The sequence below is a fragment of the Rhipicephalus microplus genome, chromosome 9, assembly GCF_043290135.1.
Source record: "Rhipicephalus microplus isolate Deutch F79 chromosome 9, USDA_Rmic, whole genome shotgun sequence".
Lineage (NCBI taxonomy): Eukaryota > Metazoa > Arthropoda > Arachnida > Ixodida > Ixodidae > Rhipicephalus > Rhipicephalus microplus.
Window position 1 is genome coordinate 6,687,501 of NC_134708.1, and position 20,745 is coordinate 6,708,245.

Sequence of the window (20,745 nt, forward strand, 5' to 3'; positions counted from 1 at the left end):
CACACCCGGACGTGAGAGTATCATAGGCAAATGTGATGCGGGAGTCCAGTACAACACTGCATATGCAATATATCATAAGCAACCGACTTGTGATGGTCGCGTCGCGTTGCGCACGGCATTTCGGTTCTCGCGCTTCGCTTTAACATATCCGTTAGTTCGATATAACCAGAAAAGGGGGAAACTGGCGGGGTAGTTGCCTGCGCATTTCGCAAGCCTATAGACCCGCCGGCAACGTAACGCATTATCATCAGCTTTTCAAGCAATAAGCACCCCTGCTGTCATGCACGAGATAGCGCCGTTAAAACAACTGTCGACCTGTGTTGCCAGACTAAGCGCGTATACCACACCACCGTCACTTGCCATAGAAGTCAGTCGCCCACACGAAGCCCATGTTGATTCGCACGGCCCGAGAAGGAACTCCCGGGTGTCTTCCGGTTCCCGTCTTCCGGTACTTAACAGTGGCTTGCGAAAAAGTGCGACCTTGGATCGCGTATCTACACGACGGCAGCTCGGAAGGAAAAGAACAGAAGAACCCAAAGCAACGGGACGCAGCTGCAGAGTTTATCACCCGGAAGAAAGCGCCACCGAACGCACGTAATGGTGCTCATTAAAAATGGTAGCTTCGCGCGTGGAACAAAAAGGGGTATTGAGTACAATCACAGCAAGAGCTAAAAGAGTCGTGTGCAGTAATTTCGCTATTTTTAAAATTGAAATGATGGGTAGGAGAAGTTGCTAACTTTATGGCGACACCGGCCATTCCTTCTCGGTCGGTCAATGACATATACAACAATTGCTAGATAAATGATATAGGGTACAGTAAAACACGAGATGTGCAAACACCCGTGAACATATAGGTTGGCGAACTCACAAGTCGAATCATTCATACTCACATCAACCCGTGAGTCTGAGTCCGATTGAGTCCGGTTGAAGAGAATTTTCGTGAGTCTGAGTCCGGGTCACTTTGTCCCACAAATATTTCGGTGAGTGCGAGTCCTGTGAGTCCGCCAAAGCGCAAGATATCTTCTTTGAATGAGTTCGAGCGAGTTCCCCTTTATTTCGCCGACTTATGGCCCTATCTATATACTCTTCAGAATTACTATCAGTCTTACCTCACTACATGACTACTCTCACATATATTCCAAAGCAGTATACCCTTCATACACCATTTCAATATTCCTTGATCAGAGGCGCGAATTAAGTAGGCGGTCTGCCTTGATCTCCTCCTCGTGAACACTTCCGGAGAATTTCTTAATAAATAGAAGCAAATCTTATGTTGTCTTCTCGTCCAAGAAAAATGACTTTACTCATGACTGATAATTCGTATTCGAAGGTACTACATCAATCGGCGCCAAGAAGAGCGCCAATCGCGTAAGATATTGGTGTTAACGAGCATTGACACCAGGTTTGAAAAGGTTGATTCAAGGCCGTAAACGGACTGCACTTGTGCGAGTGCCTTTTGTGCTCTTGTCTTTTTTCCGTGGAGTTTTTGCAGTTACTTATTACCAAATCGCCCAGCGTTCAGTCCTCTTAAGTCACAAATACTAGCACGAGTTCGGGTAGGTAAAATAGGCTCAGACGTACAAGGTCACCACAAAAATCCGTAAACAGGATGCTCGAGCCGAAGTTTCGACAAGTGCAATCGTCCTAATCGAGGCTATAGAACAGAACTCCCCTGCTCCAGCCTTGAGGAAAACAAATCCGCTTCGGCTAGACACAACCCCTGCAGTGTATATGATTTCTTTCATCGCAAGCTTCCATCTTCTCTTTCCTGCCGCTTTTTAACGAACTAAGTCAGTTGTTCTAACTGCTTGACACACACATAAAACACATAAAACACAAATACTTACACTAAAAAAGTACTTGTTCCATGGCTATAGCGGCTGCCTTTCAGAAAAAAGTGCGCTTGTTGTATTGAAGAAGTTTATTGAATTGAATTGAGTTTATTCGCAACAAGGTTTCCAGGATGGCCAGGCAAAAAAAATCACAGCATATCCACGGAGTGAATGATGATGAGTGGGGCGAAGCGTCCGTCAGCCCGTCCGTACTTCTGTCCGTCCACGCCACCATCGGTGCGTCCATCCGTGCGTCATACGTGTGTCCATCCGTCTGTCCGTGCGTCCATCCGTCCGCACGTCCGTGCGTCCGTCCATCTGTCCGTTTGTCTGCTAGTCTGTCTGTCCATCCGTCCGTCCGTGCGTCCAATAAGTGAACACTCCAAGTATCGCCATTTACCATCTCGCATATCCTGTGGCACATACCCGCTCTAAAGCGGGTATGTGCCATCGGTGGCTACGTACAACAAAGGAGGAAGGACAGAGCCGCACCCTAATGAGCTTCGCCCCTAAAGAGCTGCATTGAGCAGCTTGAACATTTATTTCTTATCCCGCGTGCCAATCAAACTTGATAAGAGCGTGATAAGAACAAACTTTTTCCATAAAACATGTGTACCTTATCAAAAAAACAAAAAAACAAACGTGTAATGTCAATATTAAGGTACACTTTATACAGAAAGCAACACGCGTAATATTAGTCTTTGTACGTGTTCAGATTTTTTTTATATTCTCGAGGTTTATTTGTCTATAAGAATTTTTTCCATACCTGTTGCCGCTCAGCACACGAACATCAATAAACTTTACCTTTCGCGGTGCTGCATGGCTCAACACTGGTGAATTACAGCGAACGCTACACAGATATCGGTGTCTACAGCGAAGTAGAAAAAGGAGTTATTTGAAAAAGAAATAAACGTCGTCAATAGTATTTTAGCATAACGAAACCGCATCTTGTGGGTATGATAATATTGTATAATTGCTGACATTCGTCGTTGATCGTCCTTCAAACTGGTGTTTCGATTCTCATATATTTAGGGAAGTTGCTATCAGGCAGTTTCCGCACCCGATGCCTTTGTTATTATTTTTCAGTACTCGGAAGACATGTTGTGGGGTAAAACGTGCAATGTGAAGAGGGCCATGACACAGTGACTCACCGAATCACAGTTTTCAGCGCAAAATAAAAGTACATGATCTATTGTGCCCATACACACAGAGAAAATGAACTGTGAGAGAATATTCTATTACAAGATTAGCCCCACAAGTCACCGGCTATAAACGCCGCTCACTGCCGGCGACCGCCATTTTGCCACGGCGTGTGTGATGTCATGTGGTTCGTGTAGTGGAGCCGTCGTCTTCCACCAAAGTTTTAGTAGCTGCGAATCACACAATTTTCAATGCCGACTTAAGAAAGGTGAAATAACTTCATTGCACGCGCAGCTGACCACACAACAAAATTATTGGCCGAAAAACAGACACCCGCAAATCAAGCGCATTGTTACGTCATGGCTTGCGAGTGTGCCAGTATTGACAGACTGTGTTAGAAAAATTAGCCACCTTATATACGAAGTGTCTCTTGACAGGAAAAGTACTAGACTCTTGGAAGAACGCCAAGATCAGCTTAATAAATAGAAAAGGAGGCGTGAGAGACTTGAAAAATTACAAGCCGACCAGCCTATTGTTCGTTCTCTACAAACTATTCACAATGTGAAGAGGTTTATTAGTAGTTAACGACAACAGCAAGACAGCGTGATGAACCGTCCAGCAGAGACCGGCACAGCAGCGAGCCGAAGCACGAGGCGAGGGAGCCGGGCGTTGGCGATGCTGCTCGCTGCAGGTACATCTTCTTCTTCACAATCGCCCCCGCTGAAAACGGAGCCATCCTGGCGACATAAGAAGTTTCAGGCAGAGACTCATGGTACGGTTTCAGTCGGGAAACATGGACGATGTCACGTGCACGCCGGTGCATGTCGTCCGATCGGGGAACTGGTTCAATTAGGAAATTAACCGGAGAGGTTTTCTCCAAAATGGCGTAACGCCCCTCGTACCGGGGACAAGTTTCGAGGAGAGTCCCGGAGTTTGATATGGGATGGCAAGCCACACAAGAGACCCTGGGGCGTAGCTGGGATCCGGAAGAAAGGTGCTACGGTTTTCTTTCTGGCGTTGTTGCTCTTCCGAGGTGAACGCACGGGCGAGCTGGCGGCACTCTTCGGCTTGTCGAGAAGCATCGGAGATAGGTGGACACTCGGAAGCATCAGGACGGTAGGGAAGTAGGGTATCAATTGTATGGGAAGACTCACGTCCGTAGAGAAGAAAGAAAGGTGAGAATCCCGTGGGGGTTTGTATTGCGGTGTTATATGCGAACTTGACGTATGGGAGAACACGATCCCAGTTGCTATGATCAGATGCCACGTACATTGAGAGCATATCACCTAGCGTGCGGTTGAACCGTTCCGTTAGCCCGTTAGTCTGCGGGTGGTATGCTGTCGTTTTCCGATGAATGACGTGGAATTCCGAAAGCAGAGTTTCGACGACCTTGCAGAGGAAAGCGCGGCCTCTGTCACTAAGGGGCTCTCGAGGTGCACCATGTCGAAGGATAAAGCGTTGTAAAATGAAAGATGCGACATCCTGAGCTGTAGCGCTCGGCAAAGCGGCTGTTTCGGCGTAGCATGTCAGGTGGTCAACTGCCACTATAATCCACCGATTACCATCTGGTGTCAATGGAAGGGGACTGTAGAGGTCAACGCCGACGCGATAAAATGGCTTGGCAGGGCATGGAAGTGGCTGCAATTCGCCAGTCGCACGTGGCAGTGTTGATTTGCGTCGCTGGCAGTCAGGACAGCACTGCACGAATTCGCGTACAAAATTGTACATGCCGCGCCAGTAATAGCGATGGCGAAGGTGTTCATATGTTTTGAACACTCCGGCGTGGCCGCATTGCGGATCGTCGTAAAGAGAGGCGCATACTTGCGATCGTAAAGTGCGTGGAATGACCAGCAGCCACCGGCGACCATCGGGAGCGTAGTTGCGTCGATGAAGAAGTTGATCGCGGATGGCGAAATGGAAAGCTTGACGTCGGAGGGATCGAGTTACTGGAAGGTTGGGCGTGCCAGATAAATATTCGATAAGAGAGGCGATCCACGGGTCACGACGTTGTTCGGTGGCAATCTAGTCGAGATTTAGCGATGACAAGGTCTGGAGGCAAGTGTTTCCGCACGTCTGATCTGGTGGTAAAGGTGAGCGGGACAGTGCATCAGCGTCAGAGTGTTTGCGTCCGCAGCGGTATACGACGCGAATGTCGTACTCCTGGATGAGGAGTGCCCATCGCGCAAGGCGGCCAGAAGGGTCTTTCAACGTGGAGAGCCAGCAAAGCGCGTGGTGATCAGTTACTAGATCGAACGGGCGGCCGTATAAGTACGGCCGGAACTTTCCAAGCGCCCACACCAGAGCCAAACACTCTGTTTTTGTCATGCTGTAATTAGTTTCGGCTTTCGTCAGAGTGCGGCTAACGTAGGCTACAACGTATTCTGAATAGCCGGGCTTTCGTTGAGCGAGGACCGCGCCTAGCCCGACGCCGCTGGCGTCGGTGTGCACTTCGGTAGGAGCCGTCGGGTCGAAGTGGCGAAGAATAGGTGGGGAAGTGAGCAGACGGCGCAGAGTAGTGAAGGCAACGTCACATGCAGGGGACCAGGAGGAGAGGTTCACGTCACCGCGAAGAAGCTGGGTTAACGGTGACATGATAGATGCGAAATTGCGAACAAAGCGCCGGAAATAGGAGCATAGGCCTACAAAACTGCGAAGTTCTTTCATGGTCGTCGGCTTGGGAAATTCTGCGACTGCTCGAAGTTTTGCTGGGTCAGGTAATACGCCGTGCTTGGGCAAGATGTGGCCTAGGATGACGAGCTCGCGTGCAGCGAAGCGGCATTTTTTCAGGTTAAGCTGCAGACCAGCGTTGGTCAGACAAGTCAAAACGTGCCTGAGGCGAAGGAGGTGCGTAGGAAAGTCATGGGAGAAAACCACGACATTGTCGAGGTAACAGAGGCACATATTCCATTTGAGGCCACGTAGCGTATTATCCATAAGACGTTCAAACGTGGCAGGCGCGTTACAAAGCCCAAAGGGCATGATGTTAAATTCATATAGTCCGTCTGGTGTAATAAATGCCGTTTTTTGGCGATCGGCTTCAGCCATTGGGACCTGCCAGTAGCCAGACCGCAAATCTAGCGACGAGAAAAATTCCGCTCCGTGAAGGGTGTCAATGGCGTCATCAATGCGCGGCAAAGGATAGACGTCCTTGCTGGTTATCTTATTCAAACGACGATAGTCCACGCAAAATCGAATATATCCGTCTTTCTTACGCGCCAGTACGACGGGAGACGCCCAGGGACTTTAAGATGGTCGAATGACGTCTCTACGAAGCATATCTTCGGCTTGATCGTTGATGACGCGGCGCTCTTCAGTGGAGGCACGGTATGGTCTTTGACGCAGGGGCTGGTGTAGGCCGGTGTCAACATGATGTTTGACTTGTGATTTGCGGCCCAGTTGAGGTTGCGACTCATCGAAAGAACTCCTGAACTCATGCAGAAGATCCAGCAGGTCGGCATGTTCGGTGGGAGTGAGAGTGTCGGCGATGGCGCTGGAAAACGTATCATTGGACGACTCCCCGAGTGCCAACAGTGCTTTTGGGTGGTCGCAGTAGTCATCCGGGACATCAACCAAAAACGAAGGGTCGAGATCCTGCACGCGGCTGAGACATTCCCCCGCAAGCAAAGTGACAGGTGTGGAAAGCGGATTACTTACGAACATGTTGCTTCTTCCGGCGGCAAGGTCAATTGTTGCGAAAGGCAGCGGCAAAGCTCCACGACATTTGAAGATATCGGAAGGCATAAAAAGGTCTGTAGCGTCAGTGTAGGTGTTGCATGAAACGGGAACAAGTGCGAAATTTCCAGGCGGAATATCGGTATCTTCATGAATGAGCAACTTCGGCGGCTGATGAAGAGCGTCCAGTAATGGGACATGACACAAGGGTGAAAACTCAACTTCGGCGCGTGCGCAGTCTATGACGGCATTATGGCGGGATAGGAAGTCCCACCCGAGGATGACGTCATGCGAACAGACAGGGAGAACAATAAACTCCACGATGTAAAGAATTCCTTCGATGGAGACTCTTGCAGTGCAGGCTGCGAGAGGCGTTACTTGCTGTGCGCCTGCGGTGTGAAGCGACAGTCCCGAAAGCGGCGTCGTTACTTTGCGTAATAAACGGCAGAGATTAGCGGCAATAACTGAAACAGCGGCGCCAGTGTCCACAAGGGCGAAAGTACAATAACATTCAACAGTTACTGCGACCACGTTAGCAGGAGAGGAGCGAGGGCTTAGACAGTTCGAAAACGGCGCAGTTCTTGCCTCTTGAACTGCGGTGCTTAGTTTTCCTGGTCGGAGGGTCCGGGCCGGCGACGCATGGGGGAGGGCGATCGCCGACGAGGAGAGGGTGCGCGTTGCGGCTGGAAGTCAAGGTGGTCAGTAGGGGCATAGCGAGGTGGCGAGACCGGCCCGTATTGGACGAAGGGTTGGCTGCCGGGATGCGACGACCGGGCATAGTTGCCGAACGTCTGAGGTCGACGGCGGCAGTAGCGAGCAACGTGTCCGGGAGTGAAGCAAGCGTAGCAAATCGGTCGGTTATCGGGCGTCCTCCAGGGATTGGCGACTGGTGCTGCCGCCCAAGGTGCAGTATAAGCAGCCGGGTGTGCGGGCTGTGAGCGCGTGGTGTAGGGTGGTTGTGGGAGCCTACGTACAGCGTCTGCATATGTGAGCGGCGCGGCTACGGGCTGCATCTCTTGCGAAAAGGCGACAGGAGGAGCCACAGGCTGCGCTGCATAGGTTAGGGGCGCGGCCACAGGCTGAACGGCTGGCGTATAGGCGACAGGAGCGCCTACCGGCTGTGCGACACACGGGCAGTGACCACGGCTAGATCGAGGTGGCTCTCAGTGCGCAAGAGGAACAGCTTGTGCAACCTCTTCCGATATAGCAGTGCGAAGCGGGCCAGGTAGACGGGTGGTGGTCTCGTGAGTAAAGGGCACTAGGGAAAGTTGGCGGGCGACTTCCTCACGGACAAAAGCTCGGACTTGCTGAAGCAATAGTGAATTGTCAGGCATGGAGTCGAAACTGGACAGCGGCTCACCACCAGGCTGAGACTGCAGAGTCAGAGTGCGTTGCTTCTTCAACTCGTCGTAGCTCTGACACAAGCTGACGACTTCAGAAACTGTGCTTGGATTCCTAGCCAAGAGCATTTGAAATGCGCCATCGTCGATGCCCTTCAGGATGTGTTTGACCTTGTCCGACTCGGGCATGGTGTCATTCGCGCGTCGACAAAGGTCGACGACATCCTCAATATAGCTGGTAAAATTTTCTCCAGTCTGCTGAGAGCGGACGCGCAAGCACTGTTCTGCTCGCTGCTTGCGGACGGCCGGCCGACCGAACACTTCGGCACATGACGTCTTGAATACGCTCCATGTGAAAATGTTGCGTTTGTGCTTGTTAAACCACAATTCTGCGACGCCAGTGAGATAAAATATGACGTGGCCCAGCTTGTCGGCTTCATCCCACTTGTTATTGGCGCTCACCAGCTCGTAGTGGTCGAGCCAGTCTTCCACGTCGGTCCCATCCGCACCGCTGAAGACCTTCGGGTCCCGTAGCCTAGGATGGCCGGGACAGTTGAACTGGGGCGACGACGCCGATGTGTTGGCGTTGTCAGTCATGACGGGCTGTAGCGTGCGGCTTCGCAGCTCCAGGGTGTAGCGACGGGGATAAACAGCACCCTCCACCAAATGTGAAGAGGTTTATTAGTTGTTAACGACAACGGCAAGACAGCGTGATGAACCGTCCAGCGGAAAGGGCTCGGCCGGACTAGGGATTTCGGACTACTTGGAGCTCGCGCACATCTCTAGTACATACCGATGGTAAACGGAGGAACAGCGCTAGAACTGGACGAAGACGAGAGGACACCAACACGGCGCTGGCTATATAACAACCATACTTCACTGCATTTGCGCGTTAATATATAGAAGGAAAAACAGAATAAGTATACATATTTTGGGGTTCAAGGTATTGTTGTTTCATTGCTAAGTCACCGTTTTGATAAATATATGATTTTAGAGAATTATGTGGGCAAATTAGATTGACATATTTCGGGTTTCAATGTATTGTTGTTTCATTGCCAAGTCACCGTTTTGAAAAATAAATGTTTTTAGAACATTGGGTGGGCAATTTAGATTGACATTGCAAGGATAACGAGACCGCAGCAAGCTTGGGACCGGATTGGTTGGCGGAACATGAGAAAAGCCTTTGTTTGTCCTTCAGAGGGCGCACACAAGATCATGATAATTATGATGTGTATGAATTGGAAAGAGAAATAGTAGACTATAGGAGTTGCCCCGACTAGTGTGTGCACTGCTGAACAAGAGGTTTACCTATCTGTCCCTTAACATCCACCTTGTTCGATGCAGACGTGCAAGAACGGCCGCTGCATTGCCGAGATCGAGAACATCATCCCGGACTACACCCACGTGACGCCGTCGTTCGCCAGCGGCCGCTCGGTGGGAGGACGGGGAGGCGACGTGGCGCGACGACGGGCCGACTTCTCGGCCGAGGTGGTGGACGGACCGCGGCCGCACCTGATGCCGGCGCCCCCGCCGCCTCCGCCGTCGCACCACCCGACCGTGAGCCGAGCCCGGCACCCGCAGCACCTGAGGCCCGCCCACCACCCGCGCACCACGAGAAAACCGCGCGCACTGGTGGCCAACGACAAAGGTGCGCACAGACCGACTCGATAAGTCTATGCCGCTGTTCACTCACTGTGACTCAAGAGTGCAACAGCACCGGCGAGTGACGATCGACAAAATTTAGTCGGCTGCTAATGCAAGCGATGATTTACTTCCTAGCGAAGCTAGAGCTTTGAGCAACTGTACGCTTGATGCCGGCGGCGTTCACAGTTGCTCGTGTAGACTTATGCAAATATGTAGACGCCGTTGGAACAAGAACAATACGAGGGGTGACAACTGCCAAATGATTTTATTCGTTACCGAACAAGAGCATTTGCTATAAATAACCGCACCATAGGAACAAGCGCGCCAGCATCGCTACCAAAACACACAAAAAATCTTACATGGACATGCTCATAATCTTTATTGATTTCTGAGAAATTCTTCAACAAATACTTACCACAGCATGATACTATATCTAGAAAGGTTGTCAGCATGCGCATGAAAGAGTTTTTCATGTGTTGGTGCTGATGCTGATGCGCATGTTCCGGTGGTTTTAGTGATATAGTGAATGCCTCTGTTCGACAACGAATGAAATCAGTTGGTAGTCAGCGCCAGTCCTGTGTGCAGTGTTGCTTATCCTCATCTGCTTCGAGTCTCGACGTTCGCATAATTCATTCTTTACTTAAAAAACTGTGCGAATGCTAGCAGATCTGAATAAGGATAAACAAGACATGCGCGATGACTCTAAACGGAATGAAAGAATCAACTTCACCCACGATGCCTAACACTCCTGCACGAACACATCATTTCCAGGGCTCTTAAACCATTGCACATCCTTTTAGAGACGCTCCTTTACTCCCACACAAGAAGGCTATAACAAGAGCGCAATAGTGAGCTTCTCGTCTGGCCAAAAAACGAAAACTAGGTGAGAATGGAAATGTTAATGGCACAAGGGTCTCGCAGTAGAAAAAGAATAACCAAAAACAGCTTAGCACCCAAGACTAACTTGTATATATATATATATATATATATATATATATATATATATATATATATATATATATATATATATATATATATATATATATATATATATATATATATATATATATATTAGTTTGCTACAGTAAGGAGATGGAAAGGCATTGGCTACGACGAGAAAAAAATATAAAAAAAACTTCAAAAAAGAGCCTCCCCTGTGAGGAGAGAAAATTACGGCGGCGCGCTTTTCTCTTCCTTTTCTCTCTTTCAAAACCACTTCGAAGAACGTGTGAAAAGCAATGAGCTGACAGCTTCATGCGCGTGTTAGGCTTCAACTCCCCATTTTGCCATATGTTAGAGCAGAAATATAGCCTCAACAATAACAAATAGCTTTCAAATATTATGGATCAGCCAAGACAAACGAAGAGCTCGAATGCGAGCATTAATTGTAGGGTAAACCACGTAATAGAGTAAATGTGGCATGTTAACCATTAGCAGTAACCAAATAATGCGTGAGGCCATCGAGGCCCACAAAAAGTTTCTGTTAAAAGATAGTTGTGCAAGCACCCCATCTGTTTTATTATCTGCCACGGGGATTGCGTACCTCAATGAAAGGCGAATGCCATGCTGATATTATTCGCGCCGCGTCTCACCAGCAGGGTGGCTTCACTGCACTATTACCTCTAATGCTAGGAAGCGACCTGTCAGCCACTTGTGACTGGTGCTGATTAGCGGCGAAAGATAACTATTTCGAAGTGTTAGCTCGCTTATGCTAGATTAAAACTTAAAAGGACTGAACGCTGGGTGAGTTGGTAATCCATAACTACGAAAACTGCGCGAAGCCCCGCCGCGGTGGTCTAGTGGCTAAGGTACTCGGCTGCTGACCCGCAGGTCGCGGGTTCGATTCCCGGCTGCGGCGGCTGCATTTCCGATGGAGGCGGAAATGTTGTAGGCCCGTGTGCTCAGATTTGGGCGCACGTTAAAGAACCCCAGGTGGTCAAAATTTCCGGAGCCCTCCACTACGGCGTCTCTCATAATCATATAGTGGTTTTGGGACGTTAAAACCCCACAAATCAATCAATCAAAACTGCGCGAAAAAGAGGACAATAACACAGAAGGCACATGCACAAGCGCAGACCAGCAACTGGAAGCTTATTTAAGAAAATATAAATAGCAAGAAATGACATAAGAGATTAGAGGTTGGCAGTCAAATAATCTATCTCTAGTTGCGGTATATTTTCGAATGCGGTATATCTCATCCCCTTGTCATGCGGTAAGTGCTACATGGGGCAAACCGGAAGGTGTTTGAATAACCGTCTAATGGATGACAGGGCATCTCTGAAAGCCCACCCTTCGTCGAATCGGTGCCTACATTGCACAGATTGCAAGTGTCACCCTTTACTTCGCGATACAAAGCTGTTGTCCCGGCACAGAAATAGGACAATGAGAGACGTTGCTGAGGCATATATCCAAAAGTATGGCCACACGTGTGTCGCGAGGCCTTCGGTCATATTGCACCAACTAGAGATAGCTTATCTAACTGCCAACCACTAATATTTTAACTCATTTCTTGCTATTTATATTTGTGTTTTCTTCAATAAGCTATCAGTTGCTAGTCTGCGCTTGTGTGTGCGCCTTCTGTGTTCTTAGCTGTTTTTTCGCGCTTTTTTGTAGGTAAAACGTACAAACAAATGTCACCTATACCAAGACCATTACGGCTCCTCCCACAGTTAATCCTCATAAATGCTTCATCCAATAACGCTTACTCGTTCTCTTGAAGTCGAGCACTTCTCGAGTGTGTTGGCCTTTCCACCTAGGCGAATGCTTGTGTCGCTGGCCTTTGGTTCTAAACGTGAACGTCCCGGTAAATTTCATCAGGGATTGTGACACCGCGGTTCTGTCAACCGTATTGATAAAGACCTATTGCATGTTTGTAAACAGCGGTAGGTGCGGTCTACGTACTGAGACGCTTGTAGCGACGTCGAGGCACGTAAGCTCCGCCCTGCCCAATGCTTGCCACTACCCTTTTTGATCACGTGACAAGTGCCACAGCAGCTGCAAAGCTGCCTCCGAGCACAGTGCGTCGGGAAGAAAGAGGTTAATGAAAGATGAAAATATAAAAAGTACGCTATTTTCTGCCTTCCGTCGCGGGGGCACGGCTCAGCCTCCCGAAAGCTTGAACGGAAGCTGAAGCTCGCAAGTATTCCTCGGGTATCCCTGCAGCGCGTCGTGGAGCCTCCATATTCCACGAGGAAGGCTGCCCAACGCAATGCAAAGATAGCCTAGAAATATTTTCGAACCTCAGCCTTTAGTGAGGCCTTCTTTTCTGCAGTGTGAATAAAATGTAGTCGCAGCTGTAAATGTTCCCCCTTTTGAAACAGATAACGCCTTGTCGACGTGACCGCATGAACATACTGAAGACCCGAGAGTTCGTATTTATTGCATTCTAGATTAAATTTTGCACAAAAAAAGAACACGCACAAGAAGGAAGAAAGCACAAACAGGTGTGTGTGTGTGTGTGTGTGTGTGTGTGTGTGTGTGTGTGTGTGTGTGTGTGTGTGTGTGTGTGTGTGTGTGTGTGTGTGTGTGTGTGTGTGTGTGTGTGTGTGTGTGTGTGTGTGTGAGTGAGTGAGTGAGTGAGTGAGTGAGTGAGTGAGTGAGTGAGTGAGTGAGTGAGTGAGTGAGTGAGTGAGTGAGTGAGTGAGTGAGCGAGCGAGCGAGCGAGGTTAAATCACAACACGCCTCAAGAAATGGTCATCGTCGCAGCACTGCGTCAAGTCTAGGGCGCGGCACACTTGTCATGACAACGTGCTGGCTTAGAACTGGCGTGTTCTTTCACCAAGAAAACCATTAGTCATACCTCATGGCTGTGACCACCAGTAGAACAACGAAACTCTCACACAGGGCTCTACTAGAATCGTATTTCTCAAAGTTGAATAGACAGATGCATATGTTTATGCAAGACGATACACTCACGTACTTATATGCTACACATCTCAATTCCCATAGGTTTTGGTTATCCATACCACAATTTCCATTGTAATATTATAATAACGATGTAGCCAATGCACGCGTAAAATACTAAATACACTTCCGACACGAGCGAAAAAAAGCAAGAAGATTGCGAAAAAAACTGTAATGCGTTGTTATTCAATCCTGCAGGATAGGATAGAAGACCTTTTTTTTTATGCTTTCAACCTACGATCTGGCTAAAGAGTTGCATTGCACGCGTTGGACTTATTAACGACAAATTGTGCAGCAGACCATTTCTAGTTTGCAGGGTTTTCAGCTGACAAGTAGACCTGGGTTTGAGTTGCAGCCAAGTGCTCCACAGAAGACAGCGTCCCCGCATTCGTTTCGGGGAGTCAGGTGACCAAGCCGGGAGGGTTAACCAGATATTATAATCCGGTTCGCTACCCTCCAGTGAGATGGGGAAATATGGCTATGAAAAGGACATGAGAAAGATTTCTTAGAAAAAAAATTTTTGCCGGCGTGTATATACCGCTGGCATGCTACTCTGTATAAGGATGGGAAATGGTATAAATTATTTGAGAAAGGGAGCAAAGAAAGGATTAATAAATATAATATAAACAAATATAAAACTTGCAAGTGAACTCAATAAAAATATCCAAAGCTGGGGTGTTAAGTAAGTTAAGGCTGTAATGTGTCAAATATTCCATCATTTTAGCGTTTCGACAAGGCCAATATCGGACAGATAATGGACTAACCACAGTACGACAACACGCTGTTTTGAAGGTCCGACCACCAGGTCTAACATGTCGTGCAACGTAGGTTAACTGGTCGTGGCTAGTCATGACAATTTGTAGTTCAGATAATTGTATCTTGTCGCGTTACTCTAGGCAAGTAAAGTGATTAGTGAACTGAATGTCTTCAATAAAATGTGCATTCGCGCAGGCTGCGTCGGAGACAGCACGGAGCTGATCGCCGGCCGCATGACGTGTTCCCAGTTCCTGGAGCAATTCGGCAACCGCTACTGCAACCACGGCTACATCCAGAGGCACTGCTGCTACTCGCAGAGCCTCTACTGCTCCTAAACAAGACAGCCTGTGATGTGACGCACCACCACCCAGGGCGAACAAACCTCAACCACCAAAAAGCGCGGGAGAGGAGGCGCACAGGGCGCAGACAAGGCGGTCCTGCCTGTTGCCAGTGGAGAGGACGTCCTCCGAGATCCGTTACGTGCGCAGACCCCGTGCACGAAAGGCCCACAGTCAGAAGATTGCAGTGTTCTGAGGCTCCGATGGAGTCCTCCTCGTTGTTTTTGTTTTTATACTTGTTTTACGGACGTTGTTGAACTGCTCGAACACCATGGTGTCCGCGCATGTGTTATACACGGAAAGGACTTTCAACGCTGCACTTCCGAGGCGTACCGCAAGAAAAAAAAAAGTGCTTCGGAGTAACCGGTACGCGCGTCGGAACAGGTGGTATGCGTTGACGGATGTCGCGAAAGATGGCGTTACGATGCAGTAACGTAGTCGGCGCTTAGAAGTGTTCACAGCCCACAAGGCGGCGAGGCGAGGCAAGGTATTCGAACACGGCGAATACACACACACACAGAGAGAGCCGCGGAATCGAGTGCCAATAGCGCGGGACGACAGAGTTTTTGACCTTGCTTGCTGTGAACATGTCTGACGCCCGGACATTTTGCTTATATAGGGACATGTGTGCGACCTGGCGACAGCCCGACGCGTAATGATAGCGCGTGCTGGCCGCTAATTATATGTACAGGTGTTTTTTCGTAGTCCGCAGGTGAGCTCATTCCATGAAGGGCAAGTCCACAAGTTATGTCGAGTTTTGTCTTTCAAGTAGGAACTAAAAATGTGGTGAACATACGAGTTCGTCCTTTTGACTAGCCAGGAATGTATTGCTTTACGAGCCATCTTTCAAAGTTATACGGACGCACAGGAAAGCACGAATATATTCTTGTTATATTGTTATCGCGTGCTCTTGGCTGCCTCACAGCCGCCATTTCATGAGTGTTGGCACTTCATCCGTAAGCGCTCGGCTTATCAGTTGCTAATCTCTAGCACACGGTGTCTCCAAAGGCTGAGGTAAACTTCGAGATGCCGCTAGGAGAAGACAGCGTCAGAGACTGACGAGAACAGAGAAGTTCTCGTTTCACTCTACTACAAATCGCTGACCATTTTCAATGCGTGAAGAAAATGGTTAAAAGCATCAGCTCTTCACGCCCCTTCTTTTTCTGAGACGTCCAATAAGAGGCACCTTGAAGGGACCACATCAAAAGGATTAGCATGTTTCAATGCATAGCACATACTATGAACTTGGAGGAAGAAGTACTTAACGGTTCTCCAGTGCACCCAGTGTTCAGACTGTAGTTTTCATACAACGGCATGATGGGCAGCACAAATTAGCGAGACGGGTACACCACCGCTAAGAAATGTCTTTCTACGCACATTCCACACAACATTCCATACTTAATTTCTGTACAGAGAAAAACGTTACGTTTAACGTGAAGAAAAGATACGTACAGGTTCCGTCATGTCGCGCATCGTGACGCACTTCATTATTGCAGTGATGATCGGCGTTTAAATGCGGCACTGGCTGTGCCAAGTTGTGCAGCTTTCCGACTTCGTTTCCCGTAGCGTTAACGTTGAATGCTGTTGTCGTTTGAGAAAGAAAAAAAAAAACACTGAAGAGATGACAAAACAAAATGTATCGCTCTCAGAACGACTAGAACCACTGCGCCATAACTCAACGCAATATTGAAGTCGTAGTGATTCACTTAAAGCTGTTTTTCCCCCAGTGAAATCTGTGCCCACGCGCTCGCTTTTTTTTTTTTTTTCGCGAACAGCGATTACAGAAATTGTCGACGCCTGTACAGCGGTGAGCAAAGAAGCGGCAACAGATGGCGCTCCGCATCTCGAAGAACGGAGCGTCACATTTTCGTCGGTACGTGTTATTCTGCTTCGCCGAGGCGATTGGAAGCGACTCCGAAGAGCCCACGTGACTCGTCGTTGGAGCACGCGCCAGCGTGACACTTCTGACCGACAGTGGTGATCTACGAACTGCGAACAATGTGTGTGCGTTCAGTGATATTATACCTTCTGTGCAGCCAAGCGGCCAGACCGGATGTGCGAAGCCACCCTTTTCTGATTACATCGCCCCATAGATAACAGGAAAGCACTTTGTCGACAGCTGTGGGCCAGAGACACTGCTATGGCCTTTCAAAGTTTCTGTCTTTGATGATCTAAACTGACGCGCTCATTAATTTAGTTGCTTGCCTCTGATCCGGGACAAAAGTGATGTTGCGATCAAGCTAAATGCACAAGTGGCTTTTTTTTTTCTTCATCTGTTATCTAAGTGGCTTTTTTTCTTTCTGTAAGGATTCTCGGTAGACTTCAAAAGGGCGGCAAGGGCCGGTGACAAATTTTAAGCGGGTGATTTGGCATTGTCATGTCATCGTAACGTTAAAAAAGGCACGACAAAATGCATGATATTTGCATGATAAAATGGAACATAGCGAAAAACGAAGACACAGTTGCTCACACTTGCTGACACATTTGTCGACTTTGTTGCTCACATACAGGACTGTTCAATAAAGTGGTATGCTGGGCCAGTTGGTACAACATAATGTGGAAATATATGGGTGCACAAAGTAGAAAGAAAAGGACTTGACAGGAAAGACGCTCACTTACAACGGAACTTTTATTAGAAAACATTGATTGCACGAGAACACAAGCGCGCAGGCGCAACCAACTATCACTCCAAGGTTCCACACACCCTCTCCCCCAAAATATTTGGGAGGGGAGTGTGGCCCCTTGAAATGATAGTTGGTTGCGCCTGCGCGCTTGTGTTCTCGTGCAATGAATGTTTTCTAATAAAAGTTCCGTTGTAGGTGAGCGTATTTCCTGTCAAGTCCTTTTCTTTCTACTTTGTGCGCTCATATATTTCCACATTACAGGACTGTTCCCACCCGTGGGTAACTTCTTAAAAAAGAATGTTCCTGCTTAAAATCTTCGTCTGGCGACCGTCACTCCAAGATACCGGCATGCACCAAAATATCGGCTTTCCCGAATTATTATTACCTAGAAATGCACCAGTCCATATCTCTCGGATATATCCCGGCTGCGGCGGCTGCATTTCCGATGGAGGCGGAAATGTTGTAGGCCCGTGTGCTCAGATTTGGGCGCACGTTAATGAACCCCAGGTGGTCTAAATTTCCGGAGCCCTCCACTACGGCGTCTCTCATAATCATATAGTGGTTTTGGGACGTTAAACCCCACATATCAATCATCAATCTCTCGAATAAAGCGCTCAAAGCTACAAGCCCTCAAAGACAAGTCAGCACAGTACTTATGCCAGCTCCTTTTTTTTCGTACACAAAGGTGCACGTTTGTCCCTTCGACTTCACGAGTGATGGCGCTACTGCTTTCAGAGAAAGGAGCGCGAGTCAGGGCAGGTGCCCGCCGTGACGTCGTCTTTAGTCAAGCCCTCCTCAACACTTCTGTGTTTTATATTGCCATTACAGCCGGAAGAAAAACTGCAAACACAGAGATATGTTTACCTGTGCTCATGTGCAGATAATATCGCCAATATAATCAAGAAGGCTGTACTTATCGACGTAGGCGTGCGCAGCGTTCCCCGTTAAGAGAAAGGGGGACAAGCTTTACTGCAGTAACTCCCCCGCCCCAGCGGCGTAGCCAGGGGGCGGTACACTAGGCCCGTGCCCACTCCCCCCATCTCCGATTTTTTTTACCATGACATACAAAGCACAAATGACGTATGGACACATCTGCTGACCTGGCTTCCACTTCAGATAAAATAAATGCCCCCCCCCCCTTTCGCCAAAACAAAACAAAACGAAAACTCTTGCCTGCACCCCTTCACTCGTTTATTGGCCCAGTTCGAAAACAAACAAGATAAACAGTGACCGCAGACATGAAAATGAAGTGACGTCGTACATCTTACAGAAGATTGCCATTGGTTTTCGCCCTTCTGGGAAAGAGATGGGAAGTGAACGCTTTTTTTTTTTTTAATGTAACACCGCAGGTAGTTGACCGTCATTAGCGCCAAAAAAACACCTGTAGCCGTAACCCTTCGAATTAAAAAATAGTAACTTGTAAGATGCGACTGAAAAAACTCATGAAAAAAATTGCCTTCACATGATTTGGAGGGGAGCCTCAGCCTGCGCACGCCTTTGCCTGTCGGGCCAGGATTCAGAGTGGAGGTGACATGGAGCGATATACGGCAACTATACCCTCCTCCTTGGGTGATTGGTGCAGCCCGATTACGCAGCCCGACTTGCATTGAGGCGTCTACCGAGAAACCTGAACGAAAGCGCAGTGCTGTAAGACGTCATCGTGACGTCACCGCACACGTACGAGCACATGGCGACGGACGGAGTGCGTCCCCGCGATACGCACACGGAAATCTCCGGGACCAACTTCACGGCCCCGCGGTGCTTCGAGGCCGCCGCGAGGAGGCGTGGCCTGTGTTCTGTCTGTTGAGCTTCTGTTCCCTCTCACGGAAGAGTATTTATAAACCATTACCAAAACGCGCGAAAAAAAAAAGAAAAAACACGAAAAAAGGTTAATAAACTTGTTTTTTTTCTGTTTTACATCGCTCTGTTTTGCGTTTTATTAATGTAAGTTTATTAATGATACACTAGAAAGAAAGATTAAGGCATCTTCTTACTAGTGGAGCCAAGCGTAGATAATGCGAGGATTTTGGCAGCCTTTCTTTCTCTATGGGGTTTTCTCGTTCCTCCTTTTTACTTTCTGTTTCTCTTTTCTTCCTTTTGCCCCGCCACGGTGGTCTAGGGGCTAAGGTACTGGGCTGCCAACCCGCAGATTGCTGGTTCGAATCCCAGCTGCGGCGGCTGCATTTCCGATGGAGGCGGGAATGTTGTAGGCCCGTGCACTCATATTTGGGTGCACGTTAAAGAACCCCAGGTAGTCAAAGTTTCCGGAGCCCTCCACTACGGCGTCTCTCATAATCATATGGTGGTTTCGGGACGTTAAACCCCACAAATCAATCAATCAATCAATCAAATCTTTTCGTTTTTTATGTCTATATATTTCATTTCTTCCTCTCCCTATATATATTTCTTTCTCTTTCTAGCTTGCTTGTTCATTATATATATATATATATATATATATATATATATATATATATATATATATATATATATATATATATATATATATGTATAAAATAAGAGAAATAAGTGTATACCTAAGGGCTCGTTTTTCCGTGTTTTGACACAATATTAATGAGATCTAACAGACAGTAAAGCCAAGGAATGTACAGGGGAAGTTATTAGAACCAATCGAATGTAAATAAGAAGAAAGAAAAGTGGATGAAAAAATAACCAGCCGTGAGCAGAATATATATATATATATATATATATATATATATATATATATATATATATATATATATATATATATATATATATATATATATATATATATATTTAAGAGAAAAACGCAATTTTTTTTCGCGTGAACGCATAACACGGCTGTCTGTGCTATTCTAGTTTTTGCCTGCGTTACGCCAAGCGACGATAGCATACAGAAACACGGGCCCCTCAAGTGCCACGCACGCAGTTAAAGGGACACTAAAGTCAAATAGCAATTAACATCACAGTAAAAGCTCAATGTATGACAACATCTAAAACGACAATATTATCAACAACAGTGTCATACTTACCGACAAATTAAGGTAAATACACAAGAACACAAGCGCCGCAGTAGGAGATCTTCAAAATGATCCTGATGACATCAGGCAGACCGCCTAGAATTAATCACTAGTAATCGATCTAACTGCACTACATAAAGAACCTTCCGTGCATCAAGAGACGCAATAAAAGGCTGCTTTTTCATTTCTGTTTGATTCATGGAAAAAAGAACCGCCGGACGTTACTATGGGGGGGCGCGAGTGGTTCAAAAATTTAATTTTCGCGTATTTCCACTGGACAGGTGTTGCCATCTAGCGGGGCACAGTTGAAACAAAAGCGTCCGCAGTCTCGAAGCCAATGGCGGAAAATTAATCAATGGCCGTTATTGCTGCTGTGGCTCCCGCTGCTTTCGGTCTACTGCCAATAACGCAGTAAAGCCGGGCAACGTTGTGCTCGGCAACAGTGACGTGAGACGGTCCTGTCCGTCCACTTCTTGAGACGCGTAATTTAAAGTGCG

At 47.8% G+C, this 20,745-nt stretch overlaps 1 protein-coding gene across 3 annotated transcripts in view; it reads left to right on the top strand.

The window, feature by feature from the left end:
* The window catches only part of LOC119163382 (A disintegrin and metalloproteinase with thrombospondin motifs like), a 227,528-nt gene extending 208,362 nt beyond the window's left edge, over positions 1–19,166 (top strand). For all 3 annotated transcript variants that reach the window (XM_037415365.2, XM_075873026.1, XM_037415366.2), the window contains exons 8-9: positions 9,329–9,632; positions 14,483–19,166. In XM_037415365.2, coding sequence (XP_037271262.2) covers positions 9,329–9,632; positions 14,483–14,622 — 444 coding nt within the window. In that variant the 3' untranslated portion in view covers positions 14,623–19,166. The remainder of the gene's footprint in view (positions 1–9,328; positions 9,633–14,482) is intronic.
* Positions 19,167–20,745: the final 1,579 nt, after the last annotated feature.